At 41.5% G+C, this 20,690-nt stretch overlaps 1 protein-coding gene across 3 annotated transcripts in view; it reads left to right on the forward strand.

Moving 5' to 3' along the window:
- The first annotated feature begins 6,158 nt into the window (after positions 1–6,158).
- PGM2L1 (phosphoglucomutase 2 like 1) overlaps positions 6,159–20,690 on the forward strand; it is a 42,644-nt gene continuing 28,112 nt past the window's right edge. For 2 of the 3 annotated variants that reach the window (XR_009454407.1, XM_059708449.1), the window contains exon 1: positions 6,163–6,862. Coding sequence is in view for 2 of the 3 variants with exons in the window: in XM_059708449.1 (XP_059564432.1) it covers positions 6,752–6,862 (111 nt within the window). In the remaining variant the exon portion in view is untranslated. Of the gene's footprint in view, positions 6,863–20,690 lie in introns of all 3 variants that reach the window. The other variant, XM_059708450.1, reaches the window with a different exon arrangement.

A 20,690-nucleotide genomic window follows, 5' to 3' on the forward strand; every position in this document is an offset into this window, starting at 1 on the left:
TGGGCTCTTTCAGGATCTTTTCTTTATCTTATATTTTCAGCAATTTGGATATTATATAGGGTTCTCTTTTTTAGGGGGTGAGGGGTATTTATCCTAGTTGGTGTTCTCCGAGCTACCTGGATCTGTGGATTTTTTCCCTCTGTTGCTTTGAGTCCAGAATGTGTAATTGTTTTCCAATTCTAGAAATTTCCATGATACATGAGGCTGAGGGCATCACACCATCATAAAATCATAGCTTTCTCTATCACAGCCCAGAACTGACACCATGGGATTCAATTTCCCTTTGTCTACAATATACTACACTGTTTTACATCTATATAATAAAGAGCCAGGGTCCTAATGACCGAAGGCTCGACCAGACTGGAAGTCAGCGCTTTGGAAATATAGTGTGGCAGTTCCTCAAACGATTAAGCATGATCCAGCAAATCTCTACTCTTAGATGTATACCTAAGAGAAATGAAAACATATTCCTCACAAAAACTGTACATGAATGTTTATAGCAGCATTATTCATAATAACCAAAAGGTAGAAACAACCCAAATGTCCATCAATGGACAAATAGATGAACAAAATGAAGTATATCCATACATTGAATATTATTAAACTAAAAAATGAATGAAATACTGATGCATGCTATAATATGGAAGAACCTCGGAAACATTATGCTAAGTGAAAGAAGCTAGTCTCAAAAGATCACATATTATATGATTCCATTTATAGAAGATGTTCAGAACAGGGAAATCTATAGAGATAGAAAGTAAATTAGTCATTGCTTAGGCCTTGAAGTGGGAAATAGGGCAATAGGGGGCTGATAGTTAAAGGGCACAGGTTTTTTTGAGGTGATGAAAAGTTCTAACATTGACGCTGGTGATGTTTGTACTTATCTGTGAATATGTATAATAAAAATAAAATGTATACATGAAATATGTGGTTTGTTATGTGAATTATATTTCAATAAAACTGTTTAAAAATATAATAAGGTAGTCACTCTCAGGTGCCAGTCCTGCACTTCCACAAACCTGAAAGGGAGTGCCTCTTTAGATTTTGCACCCTAGTTTCTTTGCCTTGCCTCACCCTAATCCCAGGCGGGCTCTGCATCCTTCCCCCCTTAAACAAAGATAATCAATTTTTTTTAAATGTGGGTTTTATTAATTGTTGGCATACTATTTTTTTTATTATTATTTAAAGTCCACCCCTGCAGGCCTGGTCACCCCCAACTGCCCTCCCCTGATGGCCTGGTTGCCAGCAACTTCCCTCCCCTGCCAGCCTGGTTGCCCCCAACTGCCCTCCCCTGCTGGCCTGTTCACCCCCAACTGCCCTCCCCTGCTGGCCATCTTGTGGTGGCCATCTTGTGACGATGTCACGCGACACCACCTAGGCTTTTTTTTTTTTTTAATATATTTTATTGATTTTTTACAGAGAGGAAGGGAGAGGGATAGAGAGTTAGAAACATCGATGAGAGACAAACATCGATCAGCTGCCTCCTGCACACTCCCCACTGGGGATGTGCCCACAACCAAGGTACATGCCCTTGGCTGGAATCGAACCTGGGACCCTTGAGTCCACAGGCCGATGCTCTATCCACTGAGCCAAACTGGTTAGGGCCTAGGCCAGTGATGGCGAACCTATAACACACGTGTCAGAGGTGACACGCGAACTCATTTTTTTGGTTGATTTTTCTTTGTTAAATGGCATTTAAATATATAAAATAAATATCAAAAATATAAGTCTTTGTTTTACTATGGTTGCAAAGATCAAAAAATTTCTATATGTGACATGGCACCAGAGTTAAGTTAGGGGTTTTCAAAATGCTGACACGCCGAGCTCAAAAGGTTCGCCATCACTGGCCTAGGCTTTTATTATATAGGATGCTGAAAGTAGAAAATTGCTTGCAAGATGGTACTTACTTCCTTTCCTCTTTTTATTTCTTTTTAAATACTTACCTTCCTTCCTTCCTTCTCTCTCTCTCTCTCTCTCTCTCCCTCTCTCTCTCCTTTCTTTCACTCCTCACCCAAGGCATGCTTAGAGACAGGAAGGGAAGAAGGGAGGAAGGGAAGGAAGGAGGGAGGGAGGGAGAGAGAGAGATTGAGAGATTGAATGTTTCCCTGACTGGGTATGGAACCCGCAAACTGGTTATGTGCCCTGACTGGGAATGGAACCAGCAACTTTTCAGTGCACAGGGCAAGGCTCAACCGACTGAGCCACTCCAGCAACGCCCTCTTTTCATTTAATACAGTGTTCACCAGAATTTATGACAAGCACCCTTGTGAGCATCAAAAAGAAAAAATACTTCTCTTTTCAAAGCAATCACACAGCAGGATGATACATTTCCTCAAGACGTATAGTCTTAAAACAGAAGGGCGACTCAAGAGAGATCCTGAACTTTGCTCAGTGGCACTACTTCAAGAAACTGGCAAGAGTTTAGAGGGGATGGACATGTGGTAACCCTAGAGAGAGGCTTTGGGGTTCATAGCCTCGCCCAGGTGTCCTGGCCATAGCTTATTAATTGTACGCAAGGAGAAAGCTGTCAGACTTCCAGGGACCACTGTAACTCTGAACAGTTCAGATGTTAGCAGCAATCTTGAGGAACTAGTGTTTCTTTCTGGTTTTCTGGTACCATATAAAGCTTGGGTAGAGAGGTAAGCCCCTGAAATTGATGAAAATTTAATTTCTTGCTACCCTGACAGAATGAGAGTTTTGAGGCTCTTAGTTTTTTTAAAAAAAACAAAAAACAATGAAGAAATGGCTATATTTTTAATGCATGAGGTTTTTCTTTTAAACGTTTTTATTTGGAAATAATTTCAAATGAAGTTGTGAAAATTAAAATAATATAAACAATATCCACCTGTTCTTTACCCAGATTCACCTACTGTTAGCATTTCCCATTTTTATTTGCTATTTATATAACTATGTATGCATGTATATTTATATAATACATATTTATGTATAAATGTGTATGTACACAGCATTTTTCTGAACCACTTGAGAATAAGATATATCATGATCCTAAAATAGCAGGCATATTAGAACCAAAAGAGAGATTCTCTCTCATAACCTGTTAGGATGCCAGATTTAGCAAATAAAAATACGGGACACCGTGGGCAAATCCCAACAGAAATGAAAGCTTCTGAACTTTCCCTGACTGGGAAAACTATTATGCTCCCTCTTCTGGACACACTCAAACACTGTCCTTGGATTTGATGAATTCTGGGTCTCCTTGGATACCTTTCAATTCCTAAGCAATAAGACAAAGACAATGGGCAGAGTTTCTGGTAACCAATTTGTTCTGTCATGATCTTGCTGATGAAAGTGAGAGTTGATCCTGACCAGTTTGGCTCAGTTGGTTAAGTGTCATCCTGTGCACTGAAAGGTCACCGGTTCAATTCCCAGTCAGGGCGCATGCTGGGTTGCAGGTGTGTGCAGGTGCATGTGGGAGGCAACCCATGTGTCTCCCTCTCTCTTTTTCCCTCTCCCTCTCCATTTCTCTCTCTTGCTCAAGTCAATAAAAAAATAGTTTTATTTAATCTTCAGGTGAGGATTAAAAAATTAATTAATAAAATAAAATAAAAATAAATATATACATCCTATATAATAAAAGGGTAATATGCAAATCGACCGAATGGCAGAACGACCAGTCGCTATGATGTGCACTGACCACCAGAGGGCAGATGCTCAATGCAGGAGTTGCCCCCTGGTGGTCAGTGCACTCCCACAGGGGGAGCTCTGCTCAGCCAGAAGCCAGGCTCGTGGCTGCTGAGCGCAGTGGCGGTAGCAGGAGCCTCTCCTGCCTCTGTGGCAGCGCTAAGGATGTCTGACTGCCAGCTTAGACCCGCTCCCCACCTAAGTGGGACATCCCCTGAGGGCTCCTGGACTACAAGAGGGCACAGGCTGGGCTAAGGGACACCCCCCACCACCACCACCACCACCAAGTACACATATATATATTTGAAAGTGACAACTGGTTGACTCTGGTATTGAATTAAAACTTGTATTTCTCGTCTTTCATACTTGCCCTATATAATTCCATCTCTTGAAAGTTGTCATTTAAGTGGTGTTTCTCAAAACTGAATTAAATTGAGTAGGAATCGTCTTATGAAACTCACTGCTTATCAAATTTCATATGCATAAATCATTTTTGGATCTTCTAAAATGTAGATTCTGATTCAGCAGAATTGAGATGGAGCCTGAAATTTTATATTTAATAAGCTCCCAAAGGACACAAATACACTGGTTGTATCACACTTTAAGTAGCAAAATTATGGTCCCCTATGTCACAATCAATAGATTTATCAAATATGTAGGTATCTAGGCTCTACACAGATGTGCTGATTCAATCTCTGGGGCAGTATCCAGAAATATATATTTAAAAATAATTTTTTTTTATTAATTTCAGAGAGGAAGGGACAGGGAGAGAGAGAGAGAAACATCAACGATGAGAGAGAATCACTGATTGGCTGCTTCCTGCATGTCCCCCAGTGGGGATTGAGCCTGCAACCTGGGCATGTGCCCTTGACCAGAATCAAACCTGGGACCCTTCAGTCCACAGGCCGACACTCTATCCACTGAGCCAAACCAGCTAGAGGCAGAAATATATATTGTCCCCACCTGGTGCTTGGCAGGCTGCAAAACTCTTACGGAGATTTGAGAACCAATGGTCTATGGATTTAAAATATCCTCTACCATTTCCTCTACTTATTTTGTTCCTCAAAGCCTAGTGCTGGTCTCACCTGCTGCTTGTTGCTTTTATTGAGCTCCTCAGGCTCCAAATTCTTTAACAGCTGTCTGCAGTAAGTTGCTGTTTATCATGGCTATCTTTTCTTGCATAGATCCTGACCCCTAGACAGATTTTTTTAAATGAATAATTATGTTGTATACTTCCTTATTGCCTCAACTCCTAGCATAATGCTTAGCATATAGAATACATGTCCAATGAATGCTTGTCACGGACAATAATAGTGACGACGGTGAATGATGAATCTTCGTCCAGGACACCTGGTTGTTTCCCAGGCCTTATGGGATTCAAAGAACCTGCTGACTCCATTAAAGGAAACACCCAACTGCTTAGCAAAAACTGCAACTCCAAATTATAGCGTCTTGTGTTTCAGGAACTGGCACTGCGATTCTTTTGTACCTTGGTCGTCTGGATTTTATTATGGCAATGGCACTTTAACGGAAAGAAAGTACTACTCTGGATGTTTTACATCTTTTATCTTATGAATCTCAAAGCGCTCTACAGCCACTTATTAAGTTACTGGAGCCACGGTGTGAATATTATTACACCCTCGTTACCAAAAAAGCTGAATAGGGAAAGAGCTGAAAGGCATTTGGTCAAAATTACAGTGCCGTTGTACAAAGGCAGAAACAAGAAGCTCGGGAGCCAGTGAGTGGCCGGTAAGCCCTTCTCAGCATCTCCCAGACCTCAAGCGGCGTGACGGGAAAGATGAACATTCCACAGACGAGGCCAAATAAGCCATTTAAAATGACCTCAGTAATCTTTCTTCTTCCTCTATATTCCTATTCCCGTTGCCCTTGGTACCTCCCTCGTGGCGCTCGCGCATTGTAGCCGTGGCTAAAGGCTGACCCCCTCCCCTCCCTCACAGCTTCCTGGTCTGTGTTCGGTCATCTCGTTCTCCCTGCCGCCCGGCCCTCCGCAGCAGCAGAGCGAAAAGAACCGCCCGCTGCGGACATCGGCAAGCAGGTCAGCAGCCCATTCCATCACGCGTACGCTTCCGAGAAAGTCGGTTCACTCCCAGAAAGGCAGTTTCCTCTTTGTGCCTAAAATGGGGACGATCACGCCCACCTACCTCACCCGAGGGTTGAAGCGAAAGAACGCAACTCAGACACCGTGAAGGGCTCGGTGGAGACAGCTGCCCCCTCACTCAGTCAGTCCCTATTTAATTCATTTAAGCCCAGGGCACTCGCCGTAGGGTAGCAGGCGCAGGGAATGTCCCTAGGGAACAGCCTCGAGATACACTTTTCCTTTGAGGAAAGGGAGGGTGCGGATCTGCTGGGAGTCGTAGTCCCAGCGACGGTCTCCGCAGACCTCGCGGAAGGAAGAGAACTACAAGCCCCGTCAGGCCGTGCGGGGGCGGCCCCGCGCCCCCTGCCGCCAGGCGCGCGCCCCGAAGCCGGACTGGAGAGCGGCCTGCGCGCACGCCGCACTGGGTCTTGGCGGCTGGCTCGTGGTAGCCGATGGGGAAAAGGAGACGCGTGGGAGTGTGTGGGGGCTGAGACAAAGACAACGCCCGTGGCAAAAGGCCATTTTAAAAATAAAAAGAGCCGTGCTTCATTTTTCCACCCCCGCTGGCGGATCCTAACGCGCTACTGAGGGGACGGCGGGAGCGCCCAGCTTCACGTCCCTCGCCCCTCCCGGGCCGGGCTTAAATCATCGGGGGCGGGGCCAGCGGCGGGGGCGGGGCCTAAGGTAGCCAGGGCGGCGACGGCGGCGGCGGCGGCTGCGGCGGTGGCCAAAACCCAGGCATCGGGGACTGTTGTTGTTCTCTCCCGGCGCGACCGCCTCTGTCCGTTCGCCCGGAGGGAGACCGGGAGCTGGGGTGAAGTGCGGGCGGCCGCAGCCTCCTCCCTCCTGCGTCTCCAAGCTGCGGCAGCAGCTGGTGCAAAAATCCTGCCGTTGGTCTCCGATGCCCTTCAGTGAGGAGGGGGCGTTGGGACCCTGGTGAGCGCACCTCCGGCTCCCCCAAAGAGGCGTCTTCATCGGCCCCCCTGATCCGCGCACCCCAGCCTGCCAGCCATGGCTGAGAACGCAGGGGGGGACCTGAACTCCAACCTGCTCCACGCCCCCTACCGCACCGGGGACCCTCAGCTAGACACGGCCATCGGGCAGTGGCTCCGCTGGGATAAGGTGGGTACCTGGGCAGCCGGCATCCTCCCCTGCTTCCCGCACGCCCTCCCGCACACCGTCTGCCGCTGCTTGTCCCCACCTGGTGCTTGGCAGCTGCAGCGGCGATGGCTCAGGCCACCGGGAGGGAGCCGCGGAGCCGGGCGTTGCCACCCACCTATGCCTGGGCCGGCTCCCCGGGACCGTCCGAGCTGGCAGGGACGCCTGTCGTCGCTTCCTTTTACAGTGAGCGCAGTCGCAACCTCCCTTTCTTCCTTCCACCCCCTCCCTTCAAGTGCATGTCGTCTCTCTCTCTCTCTCAATAGTAATAATTACTATTAATAATAATGAATCATCATCATCGTCAGTTGTATCCGTCCTAGAGCTTTCCTTTCCCTTGATTTCCTTCTCTAACCCTGAAAGTGGTTTTTGTCACCCTTCTTGGACGTTTCCAACCGCTGTCCGCGCTAGTTCTGGTCTGCTGTGTTTCCACCTTCCGTCGCTAGGCAGTCGCTGGTCTTTTATCACTCCCTAGTATTTAGTATCGCCTTTTGCTCTTGAGAAAGGTAGGAGTTCTCTTACCTCCTTCTTTCCCTTGCCGGGAATTATTTCCTGGAAGTATCCTGTTTTTAAAAATCATGTTTTCCAGGTTTTATATGATGCCTTGATACAGAATTGTTTTTGTGTTACCCGTTCTTCCTCTATTCCCCCCACCCCCGCCAAGTTTTGCGGTGATTTCATCTTATGCATTCTTGTGGGATGGATCTGTGAGAGCAGAATTAAAATGTAGCTATCTCACTTGTAAAAAAAATAAGGTCCCTGGTGGCTCCAACAAAGGAAGATGACCCACGCTTTTGCTTTGTCGAACACATTCTATGCATCTGTTGACATCGAGAAGCAACATTTAAAGTGGAATTAATAATACTGAATTAAATAATTAGTCTGGTAGTGTGTGAAATCATGTTGTACAAATAATTTCCTAAAAGATTAGCTTTGTGAAAAAGTTTCATTTTCACTTGTACGGTCATTCATGCATTCAGCAAAAAAATATTTATTGAGCCCTGGCCAGGTGGCTCCATTGGTTGGAGCATCCTCCTGAAGGTTCATTCCCAGTCAGGGCACATACCTAGGTTGTTGGTTGGATTCCCCATCTCTAGCATCTCTCTCTCTCTCTCTCTCTCTCTCTCTCTCTCTCTCTCTCTCTCTCTCTCTCTCTCTCTCTCTCTCTCTCTCTCTCTCTCTCTTCTTCCTCTCTCCCTCTCTCCCCTCTCCCTCCCCCCTCTCTCTTTCCTCTTTCCCTCCATCCCTTCTTTCCTCCCTCCCCGCTCTAAAATCAATGAAAATATATCCTCAGGTGAGGATTTAAAAAAACCAACAACACAAGAGATTTTATTGAGCACTGGATAATGTTTCAGGGCTTGTCAGCCCAGGGAATACTATTGGTGAGGAAGACAGGAAAGGGTTCTTGCCCTCAAAAAGCCTCAGTTAACAGATAAGGAAGGCTAACAAATAAGCAATCACGTGGTAGTTAGCATTACTTGATCATATGCATCTTGGACATTCTCATTCTTCCCCTGGAGTCTAAAGCAGTGCTTCTCAAGCTTTGAAGTGCTTACAGATCACCAGATTCTGATTTAGGAAGCCTTGAGTAGGGCTCCCAGATGATACCAGGGCTGCTGGTCTTTGAACCACACTTTGAGTAGCAAGAGTCAAGAGCAGCAATTTTTAACCCGTGTGCTGCAAGAATTTTTAAAACATGCAATACCTGACTAGTCAGGGGCACTGACCTTTTTTCCCTTAGATTGTCAAATTAAAAAATGACAACGGCCAACATAACAATAGCTGTCCAGTGTGACTGAATCAAAATTATACTTTTTTTTTTTTTGGTCAGATCGTATATTTTTTGGTGTGCTGCAGAATTTCACTAATTAGTTTGTTTGCCATGGGATGAAAAGGTTGAGAATCACTGCTGTAGAGTGTTCTGACTGAAATTAGAGAACCAACTCTCTTATTGGAGGATTTGGAGATTATAGATATGTATATATTCAGGTGTACCAAATCTGTGATATCCCATTAATTAACATAAAGATGTGCCTTTAGCAGTATTTATAAAATGCCTGCTATAATATAGTTCCTCACTGTGGAAGGATACAAAAGAAGTGAAGATTCAAAGGTTGCTTTTCTGCTTTTAGTCCATTAGGGAGGAGGGAACCTAATAGAAATAAAAGCACTAAGGCTTAGCATACAGTAAAATGATATATATTGCAAACTATATAAATGTCTTCAGCAGGGAAAATTAACTAAATTACAAAAGAATGTTATCCCTATCTGTTTAATACAGTTATTTGTTTTTTTTTAAAGTCATTTGCTTTCATTGGTATTGTCAGTAAATGCATATGGTTGCACGTATGTCTCCCTAAAGTGAAAGGAAGATTTATGAAATTCAGAGACTCTTGTAGAATTCTAACACAATTTAATTTACTAGTAACTATTATGTATGTCAAAGCCTTTGGCCCTTCAATAATAGGAGTTTGTTTTTCATTGCCATGGATGAGATCTTTTGTTCTCTTTCGGTGCCAGTTTTGCGTATACTCTTCTTAATGAATCTCTCTCTCTCTCTGTTTTTAAAATATATTTTTATTGATTTCAGAGAGGAAGGGAGAGGGAGAGAGAGATAGAAACATCAATGATAAGAGAGAATCATTGATCGGCTGCCTCCTGCACGCCCCCTACTGGGGGATCAAGCCTGCAACCCGGGCATGTGCCCTTGATTGGAATCAAACCTGGGACCCTTTGGTCCACAGGCCAATGCTCTGTCCACTGAGCCAAACCGGCTAGGCCCTTAATGAATCTCTTGATTCATTTTTTTTAAAAGATTGATTGTCTATGCTGTGCCTAGATAGTGTTGGAATATACTGAAATATAAAAAGATTATAAAATACATATAAACATGAAAAGATAATGCTGAGTAGTTTTAGTGGCAATTAAATGGTTTATAGACAGCTCTTCTGGGATTTCAAAAGTACGAGTGACCTGTGAACTCGGATGGTCAAGAAATGCTTTTAGAAGGAAGTATCCTAAGCTACAGCAGAATGCAGAGAGCCAGCCTTCACTGAAAGTGGAAAAGAAAACCTTAATTTATATTTAAAGTGCCGTCTGTATACAAGGCACTGTTTGAAAACCTGGGGGAAATACAAAGATGAAATAGATATGGATCGTATCTTTAAAGAATGTAGAAGGGAAGATAAAACAAAAGCTCACAAATATAATACAGGGAGTAAGTAACAGGTGCCCTTAACAGAGGAACAGATTTAAATAATTTTGATAATTACTTAATACAAATAATAAAGATTAATTAATCCTCTTAATGAGAGGAAATACTTTTAATTGGTAAATAAAGGTGTATATTGTAGATTGAGAGTGTAGGTAAGCTAGGCTGTATCCCTGGGCACTGAAATGTAGAGTGCTAAAATACAAAATAATAGGCCAGACTTACAGCATTGATCACGTTACATGTTGACAGCATATGTAGTCTTTTAGCATAGAGAAACTGAGTTTAATACCTGATTATTACCTAGTTATTGAAAGAAGGAACCTACCAAATGTCACTGATTCTAATGACTCTAAGTCAGTGGTTCTCAACCTTGGCTGCACATTAGAATCACCTGGGAATCTTTTTAAAATCCTGATTCCTGGGCCTCATCCTCCGGAAATTCTGTTCCTTTGTTATGGGGTGGGGGCACAACATTAGTAACAAAAAAAAACACAGAATTTCCGGAGATTGAGGCCCAGGAATCAGGATTTAAAAAACATTCCCAGGTGATTCTAATGTGCAGCCAAGGTTGAGAACCACTGCTCCAAGTGAAGCACACAATTTATAAACTGATCAGAGGGCAATTTGCTACTTGCCTAAGTCACCACAATTGCAAGTGTACTTTGAAAAGTCTTCATGAAAAACGTGTTGTTTCTGCTAACTTTCCGAATTAATTAAAATTTAGACTTGTTAACATGGAGAGGAAGACTATTCCAAGCAGAGATGGAAATTAATGTGTGTCTTCAGCAGGGAAAACTAAATTACAGAAGAATGTTATCCTTATGTGTGTGTACTTAGAACATTTGTTTCTGCTGTAGCTTAGGATACCAACAGGAACTGTTGAGGAGGCATGTAGAGGCCAGGTCATAGAAAGCCTTTGCAACACAGATTTCAGCTCCACAGGTTCACTTATATGCAGATTAAAAATATATATATATAATACTGTAAATGTATTTTCTCTTCCTTATGATTTTCTTAACATTTTCTTTTCTCTAGCTTACTTTGTTATAAGAAAACAGTATGTAATCCGTGCAACATACCAAATATGTGACTGTTACCAGTAAGGCTTCTGGTCAACAGTAGGCTATTAGTAATTAAGTTTTGGGGAAGTCAAAAGTGGGTTTTTGACTGCAGGGAGTTTAAAGGGGCTAGTGTCCCTAAGACCCATATGTTCTAGAGTCAACTGTGAACTGTCTTTAGTGGCCTTGGGTAAATAAAAGTGTGTGTGAGTGTTAAAAAGAAAATAGTGCAACAAGGGGGTTTATCGGGCAGCCAGGTATCCCGTATAGTTTCGGTGGGGGCATTCTATTGGTAAATCTATCGTAGTCCAGGATCTGACCCTTGGTGTTTTGTGCCATGGCATTTTGAAAAATAGTGAGTAGAACACTCTGATCTCACTGTAGGTCTATGTTGAGAAAGAGTAGAATGAAAAGGTAAAGATAGATTAGCTTAGATAAGGTTATGAAATGCCTGAAAATAGAAGTAAAAAGACGGCAATTGATGCCAGTGACTTTTGGACATCCAGCAGTGATATTTTTTTCAAGCAAAATGTAGCCCAGATTTTAAAAAATGGCGAATGAATTCCCTTTGAAGTCATCTTGTGATGGGAAGTATGCCATGGAGCACCTCTACGTCAAGGTGGTCTCGTCCAGTTTCACTGTGGAGGGACCCAAGGAAATTGTGGAAATCAGCCAGTTGTGGTAGAGCCTGGACCAGAGCTTGGATCTGCCACTTAGTTCAATCCAGTTTTTACAATAACAGTTTATATTATATTGTTTTGTTCACATTTTTATAATACTTTACTTAATTTGCCATTTAATCAGTGAAAAGTACAGAATACATATGGTTTTATCAGTCTTGGGCAATATTAGTACTTATCACTTGAATTTATTTGTGTAGTGTTTCAAACTTTGTAAAATAACTTAATTTTTTTTTTTTTTTAATATTCACAGCAACCTTGAGTGGTGGGCAGGCTAGGGAGTGGTTATCCCATTTTTTACAAGTAAAGAAACTTCATTTCAGAAAAGGAAAATGGCTTGCTCAAGGGCATATGGCTTTTAAGTAGTAGAATTGGGTCTAGAACCCAGGTCATTTGACCTTTACTCTAATTTCCTTATCCTGTACTAGACATTATAATCTGAATACTTAGCAAATGTTAGTGACATCATCACCATGTTTCAGGGACCGCATTAAAACCATTTTGTCCTTTTTAAAAGCTGGAATAGGATGTAATATTAAGCAGAATACATTATCATGAAATTTTTTTTAAAGAGCTGTATTTGCTGCTCAACAGTTGCTCTGGTCTCCTTGGCAACAACATTCTCCTTCTGTCCAAGAAATTTAGTACATACGAACAAGAGTTTGGATTTATTTCCCTTTTTAAAAATAAATTTATTTTTCGTTTTTATTTCCATTTTTTTTTACATTTTCCTCAGTTTCTACCATTTTCTTTTTAATTGTATTTATTTCAAAGATACATGCGTATGATTTAAAAATAGTATAAAAGGGATTATAATGGGAAGTACTGTTTCTAACTGCCTCTTCGCATCTGCAATTTGCCCTTTAGAAGCCATTTTCAGCTTTGTTTTTAGTTATTCTCATGGTTACCATCAAAAGACTAAATAATGTGCTGTTACCACTATCCCTTGATTTATTTTAAATATCATCTGTCAAGTACATGCTATGAAAAAATGGGAGCGCACTCACACTGTTCTGTACCCCTCCTAAATTCCATTATGCCATCAGTTTTCATTATTCTTCTGAAAGTTTACATAAGGTAATTAGTGCTAATAAAGTCTGCAGAACAATCAGCCCAGCTCACAAACACAGAGCTCCTAATTGGCCATTCTACTTAAGGACAGACTGGCAGAAAACATGCCTATATATACAGAAACAGAGAAAACCCATACCAGCTTTCCAGAAAAATCTATGGATGTCAGTGACTAATTGAGCCCAAGTTATGTAAAGAAAACAAACATTATTTGCTTGTTTGAATTGTTTTATACCTACTTTATATGTCGGTTCTGTTTGTTTGTTTTTAAGAAATATTTCCCCCTCAAATAAAAGGTTGGTTAGTAACTTAGTGCAGATTTTACTAAAGGAGTGTATTTTCACGAAATTGCTCTCTGCATTATTGTTAATTAGTACTGAGGCTGCTGCCCTCTGGTGTTGGGAGTTAATGGAGAAAATGATTAATGCTGGTGGAAATAGACAGACAGTAGTGTATCCAATCCTGCTTGAGATCTTCCACAACACTTAATTTAGTGAGCACTGTCTCTTGCAAAAAAAAAACTATGAATATTGTCATATTCAATGCCTAAGAGAGTATGAAAATTATAGTGTAAATCAAAAATACTGTGCTTCTTACATACAAAGGCATTTTTGTCTTCAGCTAACCGGAATCTTGTTAGAAAATTTCTTCAATAAATTCAGTATAAGTAGTGGTTTTATTTTGTGGTTTCTGCTTCAGAATGTTCTCATGTAATTTTTCCCTCTGAAATATTTTATTACTTATGCAAATAAAAATTAGAGAAAATATAAATTCCCACCAGTAGGGCAAAGGATAAACTGAAATGCTCTACAGTAGTTGAAAAGATTAGCATAGATACTACATGTATTGAAAGGATATTCAATTAAATAAGTTATAGAACATCACATACAACTTAATATCATATCCTATATAATAAAAGGATAATATGCAAATTGACCAAATGGTGGAACGACAAGTCACATGATGCACACTGATTACCAGGGGGCAGACGCTCAATGCAGGAGCTGCCCCCTGGTGGTCAGTGAGCTCCCACAGGGAGAGTGAGGCTCAGCCAGAAGCCCTGAGCCAAGCTCACAACTGGCAAGCGCAGAGGTGGTGGCGGGACCCTCTCCCACCTCCACAGCAGCACTAAGGATGTCTGACTGCTGGCTTAGACCAGGCCTAAGCCGGCAGTCAGACATCCCCTGAGGGCTCCCAGATTGTGTGAGGGTGCAGGCTGGGCTGAGGGATCTCCCACCCTCAAGTGTACAAATTTCGTGCACCAGGCCTCTAGTATCTATAATCTATAATAATAAAAGGGTAATATGCTAATTAGACCAAACATCTTCCGGACGTCATTCCAGACATCCTTCCTGACAAAGCTGAGGCCGGAGGGAAGCCATCCTGGGTCCTGGGTGCAGCCAAAGGAGTGAAGCAGCCCCAGTCCCGGGTGCCTGCTGGCGGCCAGAGGAGGGAAGCCCGGGTGCCAGAGGGAAGCAGGTGCTGGCAGCTGGGGGAAGGAAGACCTACTCTTGCACTGATTTTCGTGCATCATGCCTCTGGTATATAATAAAAAGAGATAAATGTAGCAAAACTACATTTCCCTAAGCATGTAGGTGCAGGAAAAGTTCTGGAAGGATACATTACAAACAGTACTGGCTCCCCCACAGCAGGCATATGGGAATGAGGATTATAGTCAAAGATGTTTGTAGCTTTATCTATATTATTAGTACTTTTTTACGCAAAGGAAGTGTATTGATGTAGTTTGTAATTAATAATCTCTCTATATAAAAGCCTAAGTGACTGTTACAACCGGTTGACCGAACAACTGGTCGCTATGACACACTCTGACCACCAGGGGGCAGATGCTCAATGCAGGAGCTTCCCCCTGGTGGTCAGTGCACTCCCATAGCCAACTTCCCATGGCTGGCCAAACTCTCGCAGTCCCTCCCCCCAGCCAGCCCTCCCTGATCAGCTCAATCGGGACTGGGTGAGACGGCCCCAATCGTCAACCAGGCCGAGGGACGTCACCCGTGCATGAATTCATGCACCGGGCCTCTGGTTAAAAATAAAATTTAAAATATAAACAGAACAATTAAGTGGTCAACTGTCTGACTGCTAGTTCTTTTTTTTTTTTTTTTAAATATATTTTATTGATTTTTCACAGAGAGGAAGGGAGAGAGATAGTTAGAAACATCGATGAGAGAGAAACATCGATCAGCTGCCTCCTGCACATCTCCCACTGGGGATGCGCCCGCAACCCAGGTACATGCCCTTGACCAGAATCGAACCTGGGACCCTTCAGTCCGCAGGCCGACGCTCTATCCACTGAGCTAAACCGGCTTCGGCTGACTGCTAGTTCTTAAGAGCAATAGGAATTCAGTCAGGAAGACCTTATGTAAAACATAGAATTTGAGTTTTATGGGTAAGTAGGATAGGAATAGACTATGGATATAAAGGCAGAAAACTTAAGGTGGGAGATATAAAAAAATGGAAAATGAAACTGATCAGGGAAATGAGACTGAAAAGGGGGCATGTAAGAATAATGAAGAGATTTTAAAAAACTAAAATATAGCACATGTTTTTGAGCTGCTGAGGTGGTTAAGAATAGATGATAGGCCCTAGCTGGTTTGGCTCAGTGGATAGAGCATTAGCCTGCGGACTCAAGGGTCCCAGGTTCGATTCCACTCAAGGGCATGTACATTGGTTGCGGGCACATCCCCAGTAGGGAGTGTGCAAGAGGCAGCTGATTGATGTTTCTCTCATCGATGTTTTTAACTCTCTATCCCTCTCCCTTCCTCTCTGTAAAAAATCAATAAAATATATTTTAAAAAAAGAATAGATGATAGAGAACTAGTGTTTTTTGAGTGATCATATGCCAGACATAGTACTAAATGCTTCCATGTTAAAAAATATCTCTTTTAATCTTAACTCCCAAGGATTGTTTGAGGTAGTTATTCCCATTTTTTAACCTATACACAAGCTCAGGCTCAGAGAAATGAAGAAAGTATTTTAATCCAAAATGGGTTTGAGCCCTGACCAGTGCTGTTAAATGGTTATAGCATTGGTCTGTGCACCTAAGTGTCAAGGGTTCAATTCCTGGTCAAAGTAGGTTCCTGGGTTGCAGGTTCTATCCCCAGCCTGGTCTGGGTACGCACGGGAGGCAACCAATTGATGTGTCTCTCTCATATCTCCCTTCCCCTTCCCCTCCCCCTCTCCCCTCCCTTCCTTCCACTTCCCTCTCCCACTCTCTCTCAAAATTAATGGAAAAAATATCCTCAGGTGAGAATTAACAACAAAAAATGTGGCTTAGACTTTTCTGCCCTTTAGGATCTGGTCCCACCCTTCCTAACCTTTACATTTGGTATAACTGGCATTGGACGCTATTGTTGGTTCTTGGATGATTAATCTGGCTGCAGTATGTAATTAGGATAGGATGGATTGGAGTTGTGGAGGGTAGCCTGGAGACTCTTCTAGAAATATGGATATCAAAGTTTTACATTAGGATACTTATAGAGCCTTTTAAGAAAACTAAGGAAGAAGTAATGGGACTTATTAATAAATTGATTTCTCTCTTTTTAAAAATACAGAGAATGATAAACAAACAGTTCCCATTTTGTTAAATCATAAAATTTTGCTAAATTTGAATCAGATCTTCTTTTTAAAGAAATAAGCAAATTACAGATTCAGTTTAATTTCCCACATTCACTTCCTGACCCCATTTTCTCCCTTTTCTCCTTTCCCCAAAGTAACGAAGGCATATCTAGGAACTTTAGGTTTTTATCTAAATTTCCTGTTTGGTTAAAAAATTGTTTTGTTTTTCACTTAATCAAATAAAGATAACCCTGGGAGTTGAACAGCTCCTTTAAAAGAAATCACAGTCAAAATGATTTCAATGCCTGAAAACACTCAACAAAAGTAAAGTATTATATAGCTTATCGATCCTATATAATAAAAGGCTAATATGCAAATTGTCCCCTCGGGAGTTCGACCAGGAGACCAGGAGTTCGATTGCTCTCTATGACGTACACTGACCACCATGGGGCAGTGCGGAACATGGTTGGCGACCAGTGGTGGTGGCAGGGCACTGAGGGAGCGAGGGAAAAAGGAGGCGGGGAGGCCAGGAGGTGGGGAAATGTGTGGTGGTGGCACACAGGCAGTGAGGGAAGGAGGAGGCAGGGAACCTGATCGGCCCTGATCACTGGCCAGGCCTAGGGACCCTACCTGTGCACGAATTTTGTGCACCGGGCCTCTAGTGTCAGGGCCAGCCTGACAGGTTGAGCCAGGCTGAGGTAGGGAGGTGGGAATTGAGAAAAGAAAGAAAGACAGGCGGGAGGACTACAGTTCAATCGAGGAACTGCAGCAAGTTTATTAACCACACAATGCTATTTATACACAAGACACTGAATAGGAGGTCTGTCAAGAGGAATGTATTCTTTGTTCCTCTTAATCTCTAAGGGAGGGACAGAGCAGAAGGACAAATTCTCAGTACAGCAAATCTCAGTAAATAGTTACAGACTTCTTGGTAAGCCATGAAAGGCTGTTCTCATTCTACAAAGGTTGCTCTCATTCTCCTGATAACTGCCATCCAAACAAGTCTGGGAAAACTGTGTGGGTAAGGGTCCCAGACTAGCTAGCCCCTTCAGGTGCAAGGACCATGTCAGCTTACACCCGGTCTCCAACACTATATAAAAGGCTAAGTGGCCGAAACCGGTTTGGCTCAGTGGATAGAGCGTCGGCCTGCGGACTGAAAGGTCCCAGGTTCGATTCCGGTCAAGGGCATGTACCTGGGTTGTGGGCACATCCCCAGTAGGAGATGTGCAGGAGGCAGCTGATCGATGTTTCTCTCTCATCGATGTCTCTAGCTCTCTATCTCTCTCCCTTCCTCTCTGTAATAAATCAATAAAATATATTTTTTAAAAAAAGGCTAAGTGACCTACCATCTGTCCATCCGACCGTTTGACCGACTAACCAGCCAGTACATATGACGTGCACTGGCAATTTAAAAATAAATGTTGACTCAATGCATGTGCGATATATATAAAGCTCTCGCTGGTGCCAATCACACACAACATATGTATCTGAAAACCAACTATTGGCACTTTGTTGTTGTTATATCATGTTTTTGTTTATTAATCAATTTGTCAATCATTGTTTTTATCAATGTTTTTATATCGTTTTTGTTACTTGTATATCATGTCTTTGTTGTTTTTATATCATGTTATTGTCTATTAATTTATATATTATTTTCATATACATTTTACTAATTTTCTTTCATCTCTGACACTTCTATTATAGAAAAAGGGCAAATAACGATATTAAAATATTTTGTATTTTAATTTTATAATACTATATTATATATACTATTTTGACATGTAATTTTTGCAGTAGCGTAATTATCGCACGAATCTTTCTTCTAATTAATTTCCTTTCAATGTGCATGAATCTGTGCAGCAGGCCACTAGTAATATATAAATACTTAGTATATAACTTTTGAAAATGTGGATACTATTAACTTATCCCTAAACAGTACACTATTACAAGATTTTCAGAAGCTATATTTCCTTAATAGAATGGAAGCCGACAATAAAATAACATTAAATACAGACTAAGATGTTCATCTAAGTAGAAATGTCATACTTTGCAAAAATAATAAGTTTTATTTGTGATTTCCGTAAAATTAGATTCATACATAAAATAAATGACTTAAACATCTTCTCCCCAAATATCAAGGAACTTTTACATAATTATAAAGAAAAACTTAACAGTAAGAGAGTTGATATTATACTATAGTACTACAATACAACTCACACCAATGTGTATTTATTTTTGTAGTTTTCATGCCCTCGAGGAGAAAAAGAACCTCTATTTTAAAAGAACTGAGAATTCAAGCACCTTTTAAGTATTGAGTGTTTGATTTTGTGTGTTTTAACAGGTAGTTAACTTGAACTCTAATTGCAAACTGTTTCTTGAGAGGCTGCTCAAATCTCGATTTGTTCTTTTATCCTTAGCCAAAGTCTAACTCACATCCAGAGCACAGGAGTCGGCCAGAGAATTGGGCAGAGTCTATGTGCAGAATGTCGTGTTCTCCGCCTCCAATTCTCTCCTTTCTAGACATATACCCTGTGGTTACCCTGAATTCTGTGCTCTGGTTCTACAGGCCACAAGGACTGTAGAAGTTTCACTGGTGTTTTAGCCACTGTGCATGGTTCAGCTTAATACCTGCCTTCACGTTAAAAGCCATAAAAATGGGAAACTCACCCTGTACTGGTCCCTTGTCCCAAGTGTCAACTCCCTTTTAGAATCATTTGCATTTTTCCACTCTCCAGTACCTTCAGGTCTTTGTGGGTTTGGTTTGTTTTCTTTGTTTTTGTATTTTGTCTAGAGTTTACAGTTGTTACCTGTGGGAAGGTCAGATATTGTTGGAGTTTACATGGCCATATAGGACACAGATGGTTTGAAATGATTTTTCTGTTTGTTGATACAAAGAAATGCAATTGACTTTTGTATATTGACCTGGCATCCAACAACCCTACTATATTTTAACATTCATTCTAAAAATTATTTACTGTTGGAATTGCTTATGTGTTCAACCATTTCATCTGTAAATATGTGTTTTGTTTCTTTTGCAGTTCTTGCACTTTTTGTCTTTTTCTTGCTTTACAGCTTTAGCTAGGACTGCTAGCCATTACCAGATCCAGGAAGTTCCTTTCTATTTCTTGTGTGCTAAAATGTAAACGTATATACAGTTGACACTTGAACAATACAGGTTTGAATGACACAGGTCCACTTACGTGCATATTTTTTTCAATAAATATGCAGTGAGCCCTTTGTATCCCCAGGTTTTTTATCCGCAGTTGGAAATGCATGAATGCAGAGGGCCGACTGTATGCATTGATCTGTGCCATTTTATATGAGGGACTTGAGCATCTCTAGATTTTGGTATCTGTAGAGGACCTGGAACCAATTCCCCACAGATACCAAGGAACTGTAGTTTTTGAGGAGTCAAAAGTTATATGCCGATATTTGATAGCACACGGTTGGGCACCCTAAACCCCTGCATTGTTTAAGGGCCAACTGTGTACATTTACATATATGTATCTTAGGTTGAGTTCCCTAGAAGCTGAGATAGGGATTCTTGGGTAAATGATTTATAAAAGGACTGCTCTCAAGAGAAACCTGTAAGGGAGTGAGGGAATCAGCACAGGGAAAGGAAAGAACTAAGCAATGATTTAGTTTCAGGTGAAATTGAATCTCAACTTGATTCATTGGCCCTTCGGAGTATTAATTGCATAATGGAGTTATAACCCTGCATCAAATAGTCACTGGCTGTTGGCCATGAGGAAGGTGTGTATAACCTTCATGTGTTCTGCACAAACAGATTCAGAAACAGAGACAAAAAGGATGGTTACCAGAAGGGAGGGGATGGAGAGAAGGGTGAAAAAGGGAAGGGGAATTTAGTCAACAAGATTGTGATATGTTTACATGGTGACAGATGAGTATTAAAATTAATGGAGTGATCACATTATAAGGTATAAAAATGTTGAAATCACTATATTGTACACCTGAAACTAATACAATGTAAGATTGTATACCAGTAAATAAAAAATAAATTTATCAAACCAAAACCAGAATGCAAGGTTGGTATAATATTCAAAAATCAATCAAGGCTATCCACAACTTTGACAGGTTAAAGAAGAAAAATCATGTACCAATTTCAACAGATGCAAAGTGCCTAATAAAGTTAAACATTTGTTACATAAGATAAAAATCTAACAAACAAGGACTAT

This window comes from Myotis daubentonii, chromosome 9 (assembly GCF_963259705.1).
Source record: "Myotis daubentonii chromosome 9, mMyoDau2.1, whole genome shotgun sequence".
NCBI classification, from domain to species: domain Eukaryota; kingdom Metazoa; phylum Chordata; class Mammalia; order Chiroptera; family Vespertilionidae; genus Myotis; species Myotis daubentonii.